At 39.6% G+C, this 17449-nt stretch overlaps 1 protein-coding gene across 1 annotated transcript in view; it reads left to right on the forward strand.

Moving 5' to 3' along the window:
- HEPHL1 (hephaestin like 1) overlaps positions 1 to 17449 on the forward strand; it is an 83236-nt gene that overhangs the window by 59425 nt on the left and 6362 nt on the right. The window contains exons 13-17 of the mRNA XM_008262585.5: positions 455 to 594; positions 2936 to 3076; positions 7647 to 7753; positions 9217 to 9439; positions 10661 to 10800. Of these exons, the coding sequence (XP_008260807.3) occupies positions 455 to 594; positions 2936 to 3076; positions 7647 to 7753; positions 9217 to 9439; positions 10661 to 10800 (751 nt within the window). The remainder of the gene's footprint in view (positions 1 to 454; positions 595 to 2935; positions 3077 to 7646; positions 7754 to 9216; positions 9440 to 10660; positions 10801 to 17449) is intronic.

Here is a 17449-nt window from a genome sequence, read left to right on the forward strand (position 1 = left end):
AAGCATTATAAGGTTCAGAATGATCAGAAGGTACTTGTGAAACCTGGAAGAATTCTAAGTGATAGAGGGCAAGCGTGAGTGTGTGTGGGTATAGGTGTGCATGTGTACATGGGCGTGTGCTGGAGGTTAGTTAGTCCTGAGAAAAGAAATGCAACTTCAGAGGTCCCGAGAATCTCTAGGGTTCACCCTATTCAGCCCTAGCAGTGTTTAGAGCGATGGCTCCTGAGCGGGCTGTGAGCCAGTTCTGGGCTACTCATCTCAGAACGTGGTGAGCTCTAAGTGCAGATTCCTGGCCCTACTCCCAGAGAGTGGTACAAAAGGCCAGTTCCCCAGGGAGACCCTGCTCATAACTGGGTTTGGGGAGCACTTCTCTGGAGCACCCCGAGTCCCTCAGAAGCACTTGAGGATTTCCCACCTTCTAACGAGTTTAACTTCCAATGCTTGTGATTTGCAGACATGGAGACATATTCATGAACCATACTGAAAACTGGATTGGCTCTCAGTATAAGAAGGTGGTTTACAGGGAGTACACGAATGGAGAATTTGTGGAGATCAAAGCCCGACCGCCGCGAGAGCAGCACTTAGAACTGCTGGGTATGGCACAGATTTCAGCCACGCACTGTCAGCCCCAAGCACGCACGTGCCTGTGTGTATGCACACACACACACATGCACACATGCGGCTGAGACAGAGGGGAGTCTCACTGCATTCATCTAGCTGAAGCAACTTCCGGTTCTACCATTACCAGGGAGCAGGCTGTATGCTCAGCTCAGGCAAAGAATGGTCACAGTGAGACTATGGAATAACACACCAGAGGAGTCAATATCATCAGGGCAGGCCAGCCTTCTTTCCTACCCCTCCGCTGAGTCAGAAAATGCTAACTTTGAAACAATTCAATATTTCAGAACATCAGGAGGTATTTTGTATGACCACTTCCAGGTCCTGGATCTTCCATGCACAGTGCCTACACAAAGCAAACCCCTGATATGAGTTGGATGTGAAGGGTGAAAGCTCTGGCTTCATTCTAGAGGCTTCACTCATTGCCTTCTCAGATCCCCCTGGGGCTATTAGGAGCCCCAGATGTCTGGGCTGGCCATCAAGCCATCAGATAAGCTCTCCCTGCTTTCTTTCCCCTACTTTTCCTCACCTGAGGGTCACTAGACCTGACCGCATCTTGAAGATGAAGTCTTAAGGCTGATGGCTATCCTGGAACACTTTTTGGAACTCTTGTTTAATTTTTTTTTTTTCTTAATGCAAAGGGAACTTAGATGGACAGTGTGGCTTTACAGGGTGCTGTTCAGGATTAAAATAAGATACCATGGCTCCTAGCTTGATATGCATGTCCCATCCCCATCCTCCCCGACCTATTAACTCTGGCACAGGAGCTTGTTTATCAACCCAGTGAGTAAGTCAGCCCTGAAGGAACAGTCACTCATCTGAGCTATGTAGAGCAACAGAGCTCTGAAGAAGGGCACTGGTCCTGCTAAGGGGAGTGGGCTGTACCCGCAAAGAGCCCTGTTTCAGTTCTGCTCAGTAAAACACACAAATGAATGATTTTATGGGAAGCAAGGCCAGCAGCACTTCAGCCAGGGGAGCATGAGGCCTGGCCCCTCATTTTCTACTGCTTACAGAGAGGCCAGAGCTGCTAGAATTGCCCAAAGGGCACGTGGCAGCCACACCTTGACTCATTTCTGCTCCCAGCAGCCTGTTGCACAGTAAAGGCATTTGCTCCTACTCACCAGTCCACCAAGGCACGTGCAATTTCCATGGTAATAAGTGTACAAATAATGATTTTAATATGTCACTATAGTAGAATGTATTGCTTAAAATATGCATAGCATTCTGTCTAGCTTTGTCATAGAAAAGAGTTACGTTCATACACTTCCTGATTCATGCTAAGTATTTGATTCTGAAGAGAGTAATAGCCCAGCAAATTTTAAAATTACTTATGCCTTTAGTGGGTTTTTCAGAAAAGCTATTAAAACCATGACTTAAATCAGTGAAGAATGGATGGATGAGGCCAGACCACTGACTGTGAGTGAATCCCTCTACGGCTGGTGAAGGCACAAAATACTCAGGAGAGGACCACAGGGATCAGGTCTGAGGTGCTTCCAAAGTGGGAGTCTACTGATCACGAAACAGGGCCTCAAGAAGCCTCTGGGATTATGAGGCTCCACCAGTGTGGGTGTGCCTGTTCTGAGCACTGTAAGGGGAGAGGCTTCCAGCCACAGGCATGCTGGCACAGGCTCATCTCCCTTGGCACACAGGCTGGTTGCTTGCAACAGAAATGTGCAGATGTGAGGAACTAAGATTGCATGTCTCAAGGAATCCGTCTATTGAGAAAGAGTGTTAGACATGCATTGGCGAAATCATTGTCTTGATCGTAAATCAATGTCTTCTTATTTGGCCCTTATATTTCCCTGGATCCTCCTTCTCCTTTCCATTTATTTGACAATGAGCAATTTCAGACTTATCAAAGGGTTTACACATGAGGTTTATAACTGAGACACCACATCACGTGGGTATGGATTTCTCTGGGATCATTTCTCAGCAACAGGAAAGAGTTAAGCATTTATTGAGCACTTACTGTGCTTCGATGTACTGAAATAGCACTTCTCATACATTATCTTATTTAATCTTTACTGTAATCTCATGAGAAGATTATCATTACACACATTTTACAGATGAGAAAATTGAGATTCAGGGAGATTATAAGAATCATCCAAGACCTAATAAGTGAAGGAGTATTTATTCAAACTCAGCTTGGTCCCATGGTCAAACACTATGTGATATTTAACACTACACAATGCTGTCCTCTAAAGGAAGTAACCTAATGAAGATGCTAACTTCTGTTTTGCTTTGTTAAATATCTACATTTAAATTACACCAGTGTGGAAAGGGCAATGATAATGCACACAGGCCTGTTTGCCTTTAGGCCCAATGATTCACGCTGAGGTGGGCGACTCCATCTTGATCATATTTAAGAACAAAGCCAGCCGGCCCTACTCCATCTCAGCCCAGGGTGTGGAGGACATGGATAGTGGAAAGCGACTCCAAGTGCCCATCACACAGCCAGGTAAGTTACACCAGATATCTGCGCCATCATAATGAGGATGCCAAGTTCAACTCTTTTCTCATCTCTGAGGGATCTTGGAGAGCTCATCTTAATGTCAGTGTGTGTCAGCCATCACCCACACTCCCAGGGTGAGCTCATCATTCATTCAATAAGTGTTTAATAAATAATAATGGCTAACTCACAGTGGGTGTCAAACTTGCCAGGTGCTAGGCTTCATATTAGAAAAAAAAAAAAAAAACTGGGAAGCTCATTTATCCTTACAGCCCAGCAAGGTAAATACTAAAATACTGCATGAAATCTGACATCATGGATTATAATACCCATCATTATTTTATCTATTACTAAAAAAAGAAAAACATAGGGCCAATTAAACCTTAACATACTACAGAGTAAATAATGCATCTTGACTTCAGATATTTTAAAATGTAAAAGTTTTTCCTATATTTGACCAACTGTGGAATTGTTATGTCATTTAACACATGTCTAAAACTAGAGGGCTAAAGAACTCGATTATGTCCTATCTCAGAAATGGTGGAATCTCAGCTGTTTGACTCCAGAACCTAGGCTGTTGACAAAATATTTCTCTTGAGATGATTAAGATGCATTGGGGGTAAAAAGGACAAGCAGAATCACTTTAGTAGTTAGGAAGATTATTCATGCTAGGTGATGACAAAGTTCCAGAATATTCCTGCGAGTGTTTAAAATATTTTTAGAGAAGGAAAAATCCATGAAAGCTATTGATTCATTAGGATAAATCAACTAGGAGAAAGGAGTAATTAGGGCAATTTTTTTTCCTTTTTTTATTTTGCAAAAGTTTATTTGTGAATGTACTACAGGCTCCCTTAGTCTTTGCTATGGTGGCAAAAGATGCTATGGCAGGAAATCCAGATGTTTAGACAGAAATGGAATCAAGGCTCACCATAGGAACAAGAAACAGCTTAATTTTTCCCCCAGATTCCTCCATCCACCTGTGGTTAAGGGACACTTCCCTTTAGCCTTTGTTTTTAGCTCCTTGAGCTTCTCCTCTTTTTGTTTTGCTTGAAAGCCTCAGCTTCCTCATCAGTCTCCTTGCCTGCTTCTTGGTCTGTTTCAGTTACTTCTTGCCATCTTCCCAGCTGGATGTGGTGCCTGCTTCTTCCCCAGACCCTGCCAACCTAGGGAAAGCTTCATAAAGGAAGTAGAACACCAGTTTTATTTTTAATTAATAAATCTTATTTTGTAGAGCATTTTTAGGTTCACAGAAAATTGATCAGAAAGTAGGAATTTTCTATATACCTCTTGTGTCTACAGTTGTATACTTTCCCACAATATCAGTATTCCCCTGGGAGTGGCACATTTATTTAACTGATGAACCTATATCATTATCAACAAAGTCCATTCACTCTTGATGTATACACCCTATAGTTTGTAACAAATGTACAGTGACATGTATCCACCATTGTAGTACCACACAGAGTTAGTTTCATTGCCCTAAAAATTCTCTGATTTGTCCATTTATTTCTCTCTCTCTGGAAACTACTGATTTTTATGTTGTCTTTATGATTTTGCTTTTTCCAGAATGTCATGTAGTTGGAATGATCTAGTATGTACACTTTTAAAGGATTTTTTTTTTTGACAGGCAGAGTGGACAGTGAGAGAGAGAGACAGAGAGAAAGGTCTTCCTTTTGCCGTTGGTTCACCTTCCAATGGCCGCCGCGGCCGGGGTGATGCGGCCGGCGCACCGCGCTGATCCAAAGGCAGGAGCCAGGTGCTTCTCCTGGTCTCCCATGGGGTGCAGGGCCCAAGGACTTGGGCCATCCTCCACTGCACTCCCGGGCCACAGCAGAGAGCTGGCCTGGAAGAGGGGCAACCGGGACAGAATCCAGCACCCCGACCGGGACTAGAACCCGGTGTGCTGGCGCCGCAAGGTGGAGGATTAGCCTAGTGAGCCACGGCGCTGGCCTCTTTTAAAGGATTTTAACAACTTCATTTACTTTGTTGACAGAATAATGGTGAGGGCAAAGGTGAGGGAGAGAGAGAAAAAGAAAGTGAAGGAGAGAGGGAAGGGTGAGGAGGAGAGAGAGAGAGAGAGAAAAAGAGAGAGAGAGAAAGGGAGGGAGGGAGAGAGAGAGAGAGAGAAAAAGAGAGAGAGAAAGGGAGGGAGGGAGAGAGAGGAGAAATGATGCTCCTATCTGCTAGTTCACCCCCTAAATGCCTGCCATGATCAGGACTGGCTGGGTGGAAGATGGGAGCCAGGAATTCAATTCAGGTATCCGACGTGAGTGGCAGGAAACCAACTACTTGAACCATTGTCTGTTGCCTCCTAGGGTCTGTATTAGCAGGAAGCTGGAATCAGAAGCTGGATCCAAGAATCTAACCCAGGCTGTCTTATGGAGAATGCAGGTGTTCAACCAGTGACTTAACTGCTAAGCTAAACACCTGCCCATAGTCTTTTTTTTTTAATTTTTATTTAGTAAATATAAATTTCCAAAATGCAGTTTATAGATTACAATGGCTTCCTCCCCCCCCATAGCTTCCCTCCCACTCATACCCTTCGCATCTCCTGCTCCCTCTCCTATTCCATTCACATCAAGATTCATTTTCAATTATCTTTATATACAGAAGATCGATTTAGTATATATTAAGTAAAGATTTCATCAGTTGGCACCCACACAGAAACACAAAATGTAAAATATAGTCTTTTTAAAAATTGAATCCTTTTATTCAGTGATTTGCATTTAAGTTTTCTCTGTGTCTTTTCATGGCTTGATAGCTTGTTTCTTTTTCTCACTGAATAATATTCCATTGTGTGGCTATACCACAGTTTGTCCACTGACAGGCTACAGGACACCTTGGTTTCTTCTAAGTTTTTATAATTATGAAGACAGCTACTATAAATAGTCATGTGCAGGTTTTTGTATAGACATAATTTTCAAACCCTTTGAGTAAATATTAAGGAACACTAATGCAGGGTCATATGGTAAGAATATGTGCAGTTTTGTGAAAAATGGCCAAACTGCCTCCCAAGGTGGCTGTACTATTTTGCATTCTCAACAGCAATGAATGAGAAGTCCTCTTGTCCCATATCCTGTCAGTATTTGATGTTCTTTATATTCTGGATTTTGGCTATGCTAATTGATATACAGTGGTATGACATCATTGATTTTATACACAATTCCCTAATAACATGTGATGGCAATTATTTTTTGCTATGCTTACTTGCCCCCTGTATATCTTCTTTGGTGAGATGTCTGTTTAGGTCTATTTTGGTATCTATTTGGTTCTATTTTAAAATCATGTTGTTTTCTCCCTGTTGAATTTTGCTAATTCTCTGTTCATTTTGTATTAACAGGCCTTTATCAAATGTGTTCTTTGCAAATGTTTTCTTTCAATGTGGGCCTGTCTTCTCATTCTCTTGACATTATCTTCACAGAGAAGTTTTCAGTTTTAATGGACTCCAGCTTAGCAATTTTTACTCTCATGGATCATGTTGATGGTTTTATGTCTAAAATGCCATTACCATATCCAAGTCATCTAGATTTTCTCCTACATTATCTTCTGGGAGTTTTATAAGTTTACATTATCATTTACTTCTGTGGTTCATTTTGAGTTCATTTCTGTAAAAGGTTCAAGGTCTGTGTCTAGATTTTTTTTTTAATGTACATACCCATGGGTTGGGAATGGGCCGCAGATAGTTCTAAAGGAGACAATGATTTAAATGTGGCTTTTACTTGGGACTTCTATATTATAGTATGGTTCTATTGCTAATTCGTGTGGATGTACTGGTTCCTCCTTTATGCAAGGCTCTGGGTCAGCCCTGTGGGGTGGATATATATGATTCCTTCCCACAGATTTGCTATGGATATTCATAAAAATTTACATTTATTTACTTCCTTCAATGTGAGGCACTATCCCATGTATTTAATTTTATATTTATGTAATCCTCACAACAATCTGGAAACTGGGGTGACTAGCCCACTTTATAGGTAGGAAACTAAGCATCAATGAAGAAAAGTAGCTTGGTAAATTATGGATAAATAGAAAGGCATAGAGTTGAGATTTAGAACTAGATGTCTCGAATTATCTCTGGTTCTACCTTACTCACCTGAGAAGCTCTCAAAAATACTAGTACCTGGGACTCAGACCCTAGTACTCTGATTTCACTGGGTTGGGGTGAGGCCTGAGCACTTAAGTACTGAAAGTTTAGAAAGTTCCCTGGTGACTCCCATAAAAGGCCAAGGCTGAGATTATTGATGATTAAAGTATGCTCAAGGCTAATTCCTGAACAGAAGATACAAAATTTGAAGAAGAAAAACAGTGAAGTATAAATCACATCTTCATATCTGAAAATATACCTGTTGACAAATGATAAAGGCACATTAGAAGGAAGGCTGGAGTCAGAAATGACAAAATTTCACTTTGAAATTATAGAAATCAATGTGTGAGCTTAAAAAGGCAATTTTTAATGACTGGGTGATTCTTTCTAGCAACACACATTGACTAAAGTGAATAAAGACCAGTTTGTACTTTTCTAGGTCCAAACACTACAAAACATTAGTAAATTCTTTCCATTTCTTCTCATTTATTTCAGGAGAAATAAAAACTTACAGATGGAATGTCCCTAAAAGATCTGGTCCAGGGCCCTCTGATCCCAATTGTATTCCATGGGTTTACTATTCAACAGTAAACTTTGTGAAGGTAAAGGGGAGAGAGCAACCAAAATGCTTAAAGTAATGTGGCTGTAAGTTGACTATGCACGTCATCACAACTCGGGTTGGTATAAGTGAAGGGGTGCAATGGTTTATAGCATAGGGCTCCAAGTATGGCCCAGGGGCCAAATCCAGTCATGTTCACTCATTAACATTGTCTGTGGTTGAGTCAAAAGTTAAATAGTTGTGGGAGAGAAAACATGGCCCACTAAGTAAAAAAATCTTTACTATCTGGTGCTTTACAAAAAATAGTGTTTGCTGACTCTTCAGTTAAAGTCTAGGGGAATAAAGACAATATTTCAGTACCATATTTAGAACTTACAGATAATTTGAAACAGAATAGGATATGTAAAAACATTAAAATAAGTGAAAGTATGTTAGAATGAAATGCACGGATGATGTTGCATATGTGAGTTATTAATTTTAATGACATTACCAAAACTACCAGGGCACAAGAAAAGTAAACGTACTTTAAACATAGTATCTGAAAGCACGAAACTAGTAGAATGATAAATAGGGCATATTATAATGGCAAAGATTCAATTCTATCTGAGCCAGATATGTGTATGTAAAACAACTATTGTATTTAATTACATGTTGTAAACCAAAGTCCAAACTAAAGTCATATCTGATATAATATGTAAGCATTATCCATTATAATAAAGTGAAATATTATCTTAACTTTTTTATTGGTTATTAAATGGCTTGTATTAATGTCCTTGAGTTATACTGGACAGTGCTGGGGTTCTGGAGACATATATGCAAGATGCTTAAAAAATAAACTTACATATTAGAATTATGGGAAACATAGTTATTTGTTCATTCATTCATGCATCCCAATGAGTATTTGTTTAAGCATTTGTAATGTGCAAATAATCAAATACTATGAACGATGCAAAATATTCTTGCCTTGGAGAAACTTAAAGCTTTGTGGGGGAAAATAATACATGTTTACACTTATAACTAAAATACAGCTAAGAACTTGCTGAGTTCTATAGGAGCAGGAGGCGATCTAGGGTGCCAAAGGAGGCTTTGGAAAGAGAGTCTTGGGAGAGAGAATATCATGAGCAAAGCTGAAGACAGGAAAGTATGAGGCATGTTGGAGAAGCTTGTAGAGTCTCATTTGTGTACCAGATAGAGTCCAAAGGGAGCAACGGGAAGCCTAAGCCAGAAGTTCAATCAAGGAACACACAGAGGGGCTTAAGGACTTGTTAAGGATTTGAAGTTTATTTTGTAGGCTGCAGAAAGTCTCTGAAGACTTCTAGATACGGAAGTGTCGAGATTGATCAGATGGTGGTCAACAAGATGGGTGAGAGATGGAGTGAGTCTGACACCAGAGAGGACCTGAATTCTAGTCCAGAGTGGGGGAGTAGGAGCCTACAGTAGCATGGTGGATGGTGGTATGTGAATCAATTATTTAATGGCTTTTATAATTGTTTATTTTTCTTTCAGGATACATACAGCGGTTTGATGGGTCCTCTGATTACATGCCGAGAAGGAATATTGAATGAAAAGGGAAGAAGAAGTGATGTCGATTATGAGTTTGCACTCTTGTTTTTGGTGGTAAATGAGAATGAATCCTGGTATCTGGATGACAATATTAAGAAGTATCTCAACAAAGATCCGCGAGATTTTAAGCGCAGTGATGATTTTGAGGAGAGCAACAAAATGCATGGTATATTAGGAGTTTAAAAAGACCATTGTTGAGATAGAATCAGAGGAATTCCTATAACTGCAGGAAGCTTGCAGCCTCCTTCTTTGAGCCTTTCTCCTTCCTGGGGGCACCGAAACTGAAGAAAATGTTCTGGAGCTTTCTTTCAGAGTGACCCAGCCTAGCCATTGGTTTGGTAGTAGGAAAGTCATTGAAGTTTTGGGCCATCTCTGTAGTGGCATCTATCTCTGAATGCTGTAACTTCTAACCTCTAAGACTGGGAAATAATTCTTTAAAAATAAATCTTCACTCATTGGTATATTTCTATAAGAATGCACCATAACTCTGTTTGATAACATTTAGTGGTATGGTTTAATTGTCTCTGGGACATGAAACTTTGTCACCAAACTTCTGTTTCAATGTATCTACATTTTAAGATTCTTGGTCATTTCAGATAGTGTGACTGGAGTAATGTGTTCAAATTGATATATCCATCAATTTTCACCAAGTTTTACTTTTGCCCAGAAGTATATAAAAATATAGACCTTGTCCAGGGTCACAAAGCTAGTTGTCAATAGAGATTCAAACAAAGTAGCCTGGCTTCTGATTCAGCCACTCTTTCACCTCTCCATTTTGTTGCCCTCTCCCAAAATTTCTCACTCTGCTCTCCTTGACTAATGAATGCTACTCATTTGATTGTCTGTCATGATGCATAGGTTCATAAATAGTGGAGACATCAGAATCACAGCATGGAAATCCAGTTTGCTTTGGTCATTGTTAGATCATGGGTTCAGTCCACCTGAAATTCTCCTTTTGGAGATTCAGCCAAGCTTGAGCTAGTGAAATATTAAGAAAATACCTTCTAATTCATTCCATTTTGATTTCTATAATGTTGATTCTTTGTGCCATAGTTCACTTATCCATAGAATGGTATGGATATGGCTATTCACCCATGAGCCTGGAAAGAGATTATGTTGAATAAACACTGCCACCCCAGATGTAGCTTTAAAAATCAAACTACAAGGTCCCCTTTCTGGCTCTCTTTGCATAAAGATTTCATGGTAATATGAATTATGGGTCTAGGGTGTTAGGGGCATTGGTAAACGTCAGTAAATTTGTTACCTGTTCATCAGGTAGATCAACATATTGATGATCTAAAGATCTTCTTGAACCGCATCTAAAACCAAATTAAGTATAAGTATGTTTTTTCACTAACCAAAGACTATGTTCTTTTCTCCCTCTTAGCCATCAATGGGAAGATTTTTGGGAATCTCCATGGCCTCATAATGAATGAAGATACAATGACAAACTGGTACTTGTTAGGCATAGGAAGTGAAGTGGACATTCATACCATCCATTATCATGCCGAGAGCTTTCTCTTCAAGGTGAGTATAAGGAAACAGAAGTTTGGTGACAAAGTTTCATGTCCCAGAGACAATTAAACCATACCACTAAATGTTATCAAACAGAGTTATGGTGCATTCTTATAGAAATATACCAATGAGTGAAGATTTATTTTTAAAGAATTATTTCCCAGTCTTAGAGGTTAGAAGTTACAGCATTCAGAGATAGATGCCACTACAGAGATGGCCCAAAACTTCAATGACTTTCCTACTACCAAACCAATGGCTAGGCTGGGTCACTCTGAAAGGGAAGAATTTTTAAACTAACAGATCAACTGTATTTCCACTGGGAAATGAGATAGTTACTTGGCAATAGTGTTTGTAAAGGACGGTGGTTTGTATTAGAGAATGGAGCACAGTAATGTGATTATACTCTTCTCCTGGCTGATATTTGTAATATGTATATGTATATGTACTTGTTATTGAATTCTAAGAACCTCTCTGAGCCACAGGTTAGAGTTTCCTCCTCAGTTACGTGGCCATCATGCAGGCTGCAAATACTACATATGAAGGCACTCAGGGCACTCGTCCTTGTTCTTGCCCCTTACATATTTTCCTTTCCTTTTTCCTTTCTGATTAGCAGACAGAATAGCCCTATGCAGTAAAGCAGATACTTTGAGTTCTGACTCGGGCCCCCAGACTCTAGCTTAACTTTTAGCCTTGCAAGCTGGCTGGCCCACATGCAACTGACCTTCTGCTCTCTGGATTCAAGTTGTACTGTATGGGTGGTGCTGGCGGTATAGCACAAACACCTGTTTGTAGAACAGATTGTCAGGCTCCACCGCAGACCTGCTGAATCAGAATCTATCAGTATAAAGTCCAATTAGGCTGCCATCTCAAATTCTCAGTGCCATTTACAAGGAAGTAGAATAGAAAACAATAACAATAATTAATCTGTGGAGGAAACCAGAATCTAGTTATACATTAACAAACATTAATTTAATAAAATCTCTAAATCTTCTCCCCTTTGTATATTTCAACATCATTTAGGGCAGCAAGTATTAGCCTATAATGGCTAGAGTTTCACATGGTAAATAGTTATGCAGCTTTTCAGAATTTTTTTAACCCACATTTTAAAAACTCTGCTACTAAATAATAATTTATAAATTCAGTTAAATTTATGAAATTATAAGTATATATAAACAAATATTTAGTACTCAAATAGTTTGCATTGCATTGGATTTACCCTACTTCCTGTGCTGTTCTGAAAAACACACACAGTGATGCAACCAACATCAAACTATAGAACACTTGCTTTGCCTCCCATCCCAAATTTTCCTTTGTTACTCTCTAGCATCAACTTCTTCCCTATGTTCAACATGGGGCAACCACTGATCTGTCTTGTGTCTTTATCATTTTGCTCTTTCTGAAATGTCACATGGAAATCAGTTTGGAGACATTCAAATCAGGCTTGTTTCATTTAGGATAGGCATTTGAATCACATTCGTCTTGTTATCAGTGTTTTGTTGTATTTGTTGAGTAGTATTCTATTGTATGGACATAGTGCACTTTGTTCCTCTGTTCTCCCACTGAGGAACATTTGTTTCCACTGTTGTTTATTACAAATAAAGTCATTGTGAACATTTGTGCACATGCTTTTGTGTGAATGTAAGACTTCATTTCTTTTGAGAAAACACTCTGGAGTAGGATGCTAAGCCGTGTGACTTGTATGTTTAACTTTACAATGAACTGGGAAACTGTTTTCCAAAGAGACAGTACCATTTTGCATTCCTAACAGAAATACGTGAGAGCTCTATTTCTTCCACATCTACGTCAGCACTTCATATTTTTAGTTTCTATTTCATTTTTTTCTTAGTCATTCTATTAAGCATGCAGTAATATCTTGTTATTTTTTTCTTTACATTTTCCTACTAATTAATAATACTGTGCACCTTTTCATGTGTTCATTTATCATTTTCCCTTGATAAATCTTCTTTAGAGACATATCCAAATTTTATTTACCTTTTAAATTGAGCTGTTTTTTCCCTTAATGTAGGTTTGAGGGCTTTCTACTTTCTAGATAAAAATCCAATATCAGCTATGTAATTTGCAGATATTTACTCCCAGTTTATGATTTACCTTTTCATCCTCTTAAATTTTTTTTCAAATAGCAGAATTTTTACATTTTTTATTAAGTCCAATTATTTTTTGTTTTAAAAAGATTTATTTATTATTTGGTTGAAATGTAGAATGACAGAGTGAGTGAGAATGAGAAAGAGACAGAGACAGAGAAAGAAATACAATCTTCCTTTCACTGATAACTTCCCAAATAGCTGCAATAGCCAGGTCTTGGCCAGGCCAAAACCAGAAGTCACAAACTCCATCCGGGTCTCAGACATAGGTAGCAGAGGCCAAGTTCTTGAGTCATTAGCTGATGCCTTCCCAAGTGCATTAGCAGGAAGCCAGATTAGAAATGGAGCAGCTGGGACCTGAATCAGCACTTGGATATAGGATGCAGGATTGTAAGCAGTGGCTTAATGTGCACCACGATGGCAGACTCCATCATTTTTACATTATACAGATCATGCTTTTGGTGTTCTACATGTAAGAAATTTTCATCTAACTCTTCTCTTTTTATTTAGGAAGCTTTACCATTTTAGGTTTGCATTATGACTGCGATCCATTTGAAGTTAATTTTCATGTATGGTTTCATGTATGGATTGTGATTCATTATTTTGACTATGGGTGTCAGTATATTCCATCACTACTTATTGAAAAAGCTTTTTTCCCTGATTGATTACTTTTGCACTTTTGTCAAAGTAATGTTAACATAATGTTGACATAATATATGCCTATGCATTGATTCTTTATTCTGTTACATTGACCTTTGTCCCTTCTTGAATGCCATGCCTTGATAACTTTAGTGTTAGAGTAAGTCTTTTTTTTGACAGGCAGAGTTAGACAGTAAGAGAGAGAGACAGAGAGAAAGGTCTTCCTTTTTCTGTTGGTTCACCCCCCAAGTGGCTGATACAGCTGGCGCATTGCGGCCGGTGTGCTGCACCAATTCAAAGCCAATCCAAAGCCAGGAGCCAGGTGCTTCCTCCTGGTCTCCCATGTGGGTGCAGGGTCCAAGGACCTGGGCCATCCTCCACAGCAGAGAGCTGGACTGGAAGAGGAGCAACCAGGACAGAATCCAGCATCCCAACCGGGACTAGAACCTGGTGTGCCAGCACCGCAGGTGGAGGATTAGCCTAGTGAGCCGTGGCGCCAGCCCAGAGTAAGTCTTTTTTTTTTTCTTTTATTTTTTTTGACAGGCAGAGTGGACAGTGAGAGAGAGAGAGACAGAGAGAAAGGTCTCCCTTTGCTGTTGGTTCACCCTCCAATGGCTGCTGCAGCTGGCGCGCTGCGGCTGGCACACCACGCTGATCCGAAGGCAGGAGCCAGGTGCTTCTCCTGGTCTCCCATGTGGGTGCAGGGCCCAAGCACTTGGGCCATCCTCCACTGCACTCCCAGGCCACAGCAGAGAGCTGGCCTGGAAGAGGGGCAACCGGGACAGAATCCGGCACCCTGACCAGGACTAGAACCCGCTGTGCCGGCACCGCAGGCAGAGGATTAGCCTAGTGAGCCGCGGCGCCAGCTCCAGAGTAAGTCTTGAAATACAGTGATGGATGTTTCAGGTTTTCTAAATCTTTTCCTGCCATATAAATTTTAGAAATAGCTTTTAATTTCAATTAAAAATTCTAATGTGATTTTGATTGGAATTGCATTGAATCCATATAAGGATTTTGGAGAATTTATATCTTAAAAAAATATTGATACTGGGGCCAGCACTGTGACACAGTGGGTTAAAGCCCTGGCCTGAAGCGCCGGCATCCCGTATAGGTGCTGTTTCTAGTCCTGGCTGATGGTCTTCCAATCCTGCTCTATGCTATTGCCTGGCCACAATGGCTGGAGCTGCGCCAATCTGAAGCCAGGAGCCAGGAGCTTCTTCCGGGTCTCCCACGTGGGTGCAGGGGCCCAAGGACTTGAGCCATCTTCCACTGCTTTCCCAGGCCATAGCAGAGAGCTGGATGGGAAGTGGAGCATCTGGGTCTTGAACTGGTGCCCATATGGGATGCCAGCACTTCAGGCCAGGGTATTAACTGCTGCGCCACAATGCCGGCCCCTATAAGTTTCATAGTTTGAAAATATTTTCACCCGTTCTGTTGGTTGTTTCTTCACTTGCTGAGTGTTTCTTTTGCCGTGCAGAAGCTTCTCATCTTGGTGTAATCTCGTTTGTCAATTTTGGCTTTGATTGCCTGTGCCTCTGGGGTGTTTTGCATCAAGTCTTTGCCTATGCCAATGTCTTGCAAAGTTTCACCAATGTTCACAAGTAATTTGATGGTATCAGGTTGCAGATTTAGATCCATGATCCATTTTGAGTGTATTTAAGTGTAAGTGTAAGGTAGGGTCTTTTTTCATCCATCTGCACATGGTGATCCAGTTTTCCAAGCACTATTGCTTGAAATGAGTGTCCTTGCTCCAGGGGTGATTTTTAGCTCCTTTGTCAAAGATAACTTGGTTCTAGATGTTAGGCTGATTTCTGCAATTTCCATTCTGTTCCATTGGTATATCCACCTATTTTTGTACCAGTACCAGGCTGTTTTGATTATAACTGTCTTGTATTATGTCTTGAAATCTGGTATTGTGATGCCTCGAGCTTTGTTTTTGTTGTATAAGGATGCTTTAACTATTTGGGTCTCTCAAATTCCATATGAATTTTAGTCTCGGTTTTGTAGATCTGAGAAGGATATCATTAGTATTTTGATTGGGATTGCGTTGAATCTGTAAATTGCTTTTTTGTAGTATGGACATTTTGATGATATTAATTCTTCCAATCCATGAACATGGAAGATCTTTCCATTTTTTTGCATCTTCTTCTATTTCTTTCTTTAATGTTATATAATTTTCATTGTGGAGATCTTTGATCTCCTTGGTTACATTAATTCCAAGGTATTTAAATGTTTTTGTAACTATTGTGAATGGGGTTGATCTTGGAAATTCTTTTTCAGCCATGGCATTGTTTGTGTATACAAAGGCTATTGATTCTCTTTTGTGTTAATTTTATATCCTGCCTCTTTCCCAAACTCTTCTTTGAGTTCCAATAGTCTCTTAGTGGAGTCTTTTGGTTCCTCTCTATATAGAATTATGTCATCTGCAAATGGGGATAGTTTTATTTCCTCCTTCCCAATTTGTATCCCTTTGAGTTCTTTATCTTGCCTAATGGCTCTGGCTAAAACTTCCAGGGCTATATTTAATAACAATGGTGAGAGTGGGTGGCCTTTTCTGGTTCTGGATCTTAGTGGGAATGCTTCCAACTTTTTCCTATTAAATAGGATGCTGGCTGTTAGCTTGTCATAAATTGCCTTGATTGTGTTGAGGAATGTTCCTTCTATACCCAATTTGTTTAAGGTCTTCATCAGGAAAGGATGAAGCATTTATCAAATGCTTTATCTACATCTATTGAGATAATCATATAACTTCTGTTCTTCAGTTTTTTCATGTGATGTATCACAATTATTGATTTGCAAATGTTGAGCCATCCCTGCATCCCAAGGATAAATCCCACTTGGTGTGGGTGAATGAAATTTCTGATGTGTTGTTGGATTTGATTAGCTAGTGTTTTTATTGAGGATTTTTGAAGCTGTGTTCATTAGGGATATTGGTCTGTAGTTCTCTTTCTCTGTTGTATCTTTTTCTGGTTTAGGAATTGAAGGGATGCTGGCTTCATAGAATGTGTTTGGGAGGATTACCTCCATTTCAATTGTTTTGAATAACTTGAGGAAAATTGGAATTAGTTCTTTGAATGTCTGGTAGAATTCAGCAGTGAAGCCATCTGGTCCTGAGCTTTTCTTTGTTGGGAGGGTCATTATTACTGATATAATCTCTGCCTTGGTTATTGGTCTATTTAGGTTTTCTACGTCTTCATGATTCAATATTGGTAGATTTTATGTGTTCAGGAATCTATCCATGTTTTCTTGATTTTCCAGTTTGTTAGCATATATCTTTTTATAGTAATTACTGATGATTCTTTTTATTTATGTGGTATTTGTTGTTATATTTCCTTTTTTATCTCTGATTTTATTGATTTGGGTCTTCTCCGTCTTTTTTTGTTTGTTTGGGCCAATGCTATATCAACTTTACTGCTTTTTTTTTTAATAGCTTTTAATTTCACTGATCTTTTACATTTTTTAAATTTTATTTATTTTTTCTCTAATTTTAATTATTTCTTTCCTCTTATTAATTTTGTGTTTGGTTTATTGTTGTTTTCCTAGGTCCTTGAGATGCATTGATAGCTCACATATTTGGTGTCTTTCTAATTTCTTGATGTAGGCATCAATTGAGATAAACTTCCCTCTTAACATTGCTTTTGCCATATCCCCTATGTTTTGATAAGTTGCAATGTCATCTTCATTCCATGGACTTCCATGCAAAGATAAAAAAATGTGTTTTCCACACCTATGAAATGAGATATCAGTTAGGTCCATTTGGTCCTCCATAGTGTCGATTATCTCTGTTGTTTCTTTGTATATGTTCTATCTAGTTGATCTATCCATTACTGAAAGTGGGGTGTTGAAGTCCCCCATTGCTATTGTATTGGAGTCTATGTCCCCCTTTAGATACATTAACATTTCTTTTAAATAGCCATGTG

Source organism: Oryctolagus cuniculus, chromosome 1, assembly GCF_051225735.1.
Source record: "Oryctolagus cuniculus isolate XC-2025 breed Fujian yellow rabbit chromosome 1, ASM5122573v1, whole genome shotgun sequence".
Taxonomy (NCBI): Eukaryota; Metazoa; Chordata; class Mammalia; order Lagomorpha; family Leporidae; genus Oryctolagus; species Oryctolagus cuniculus.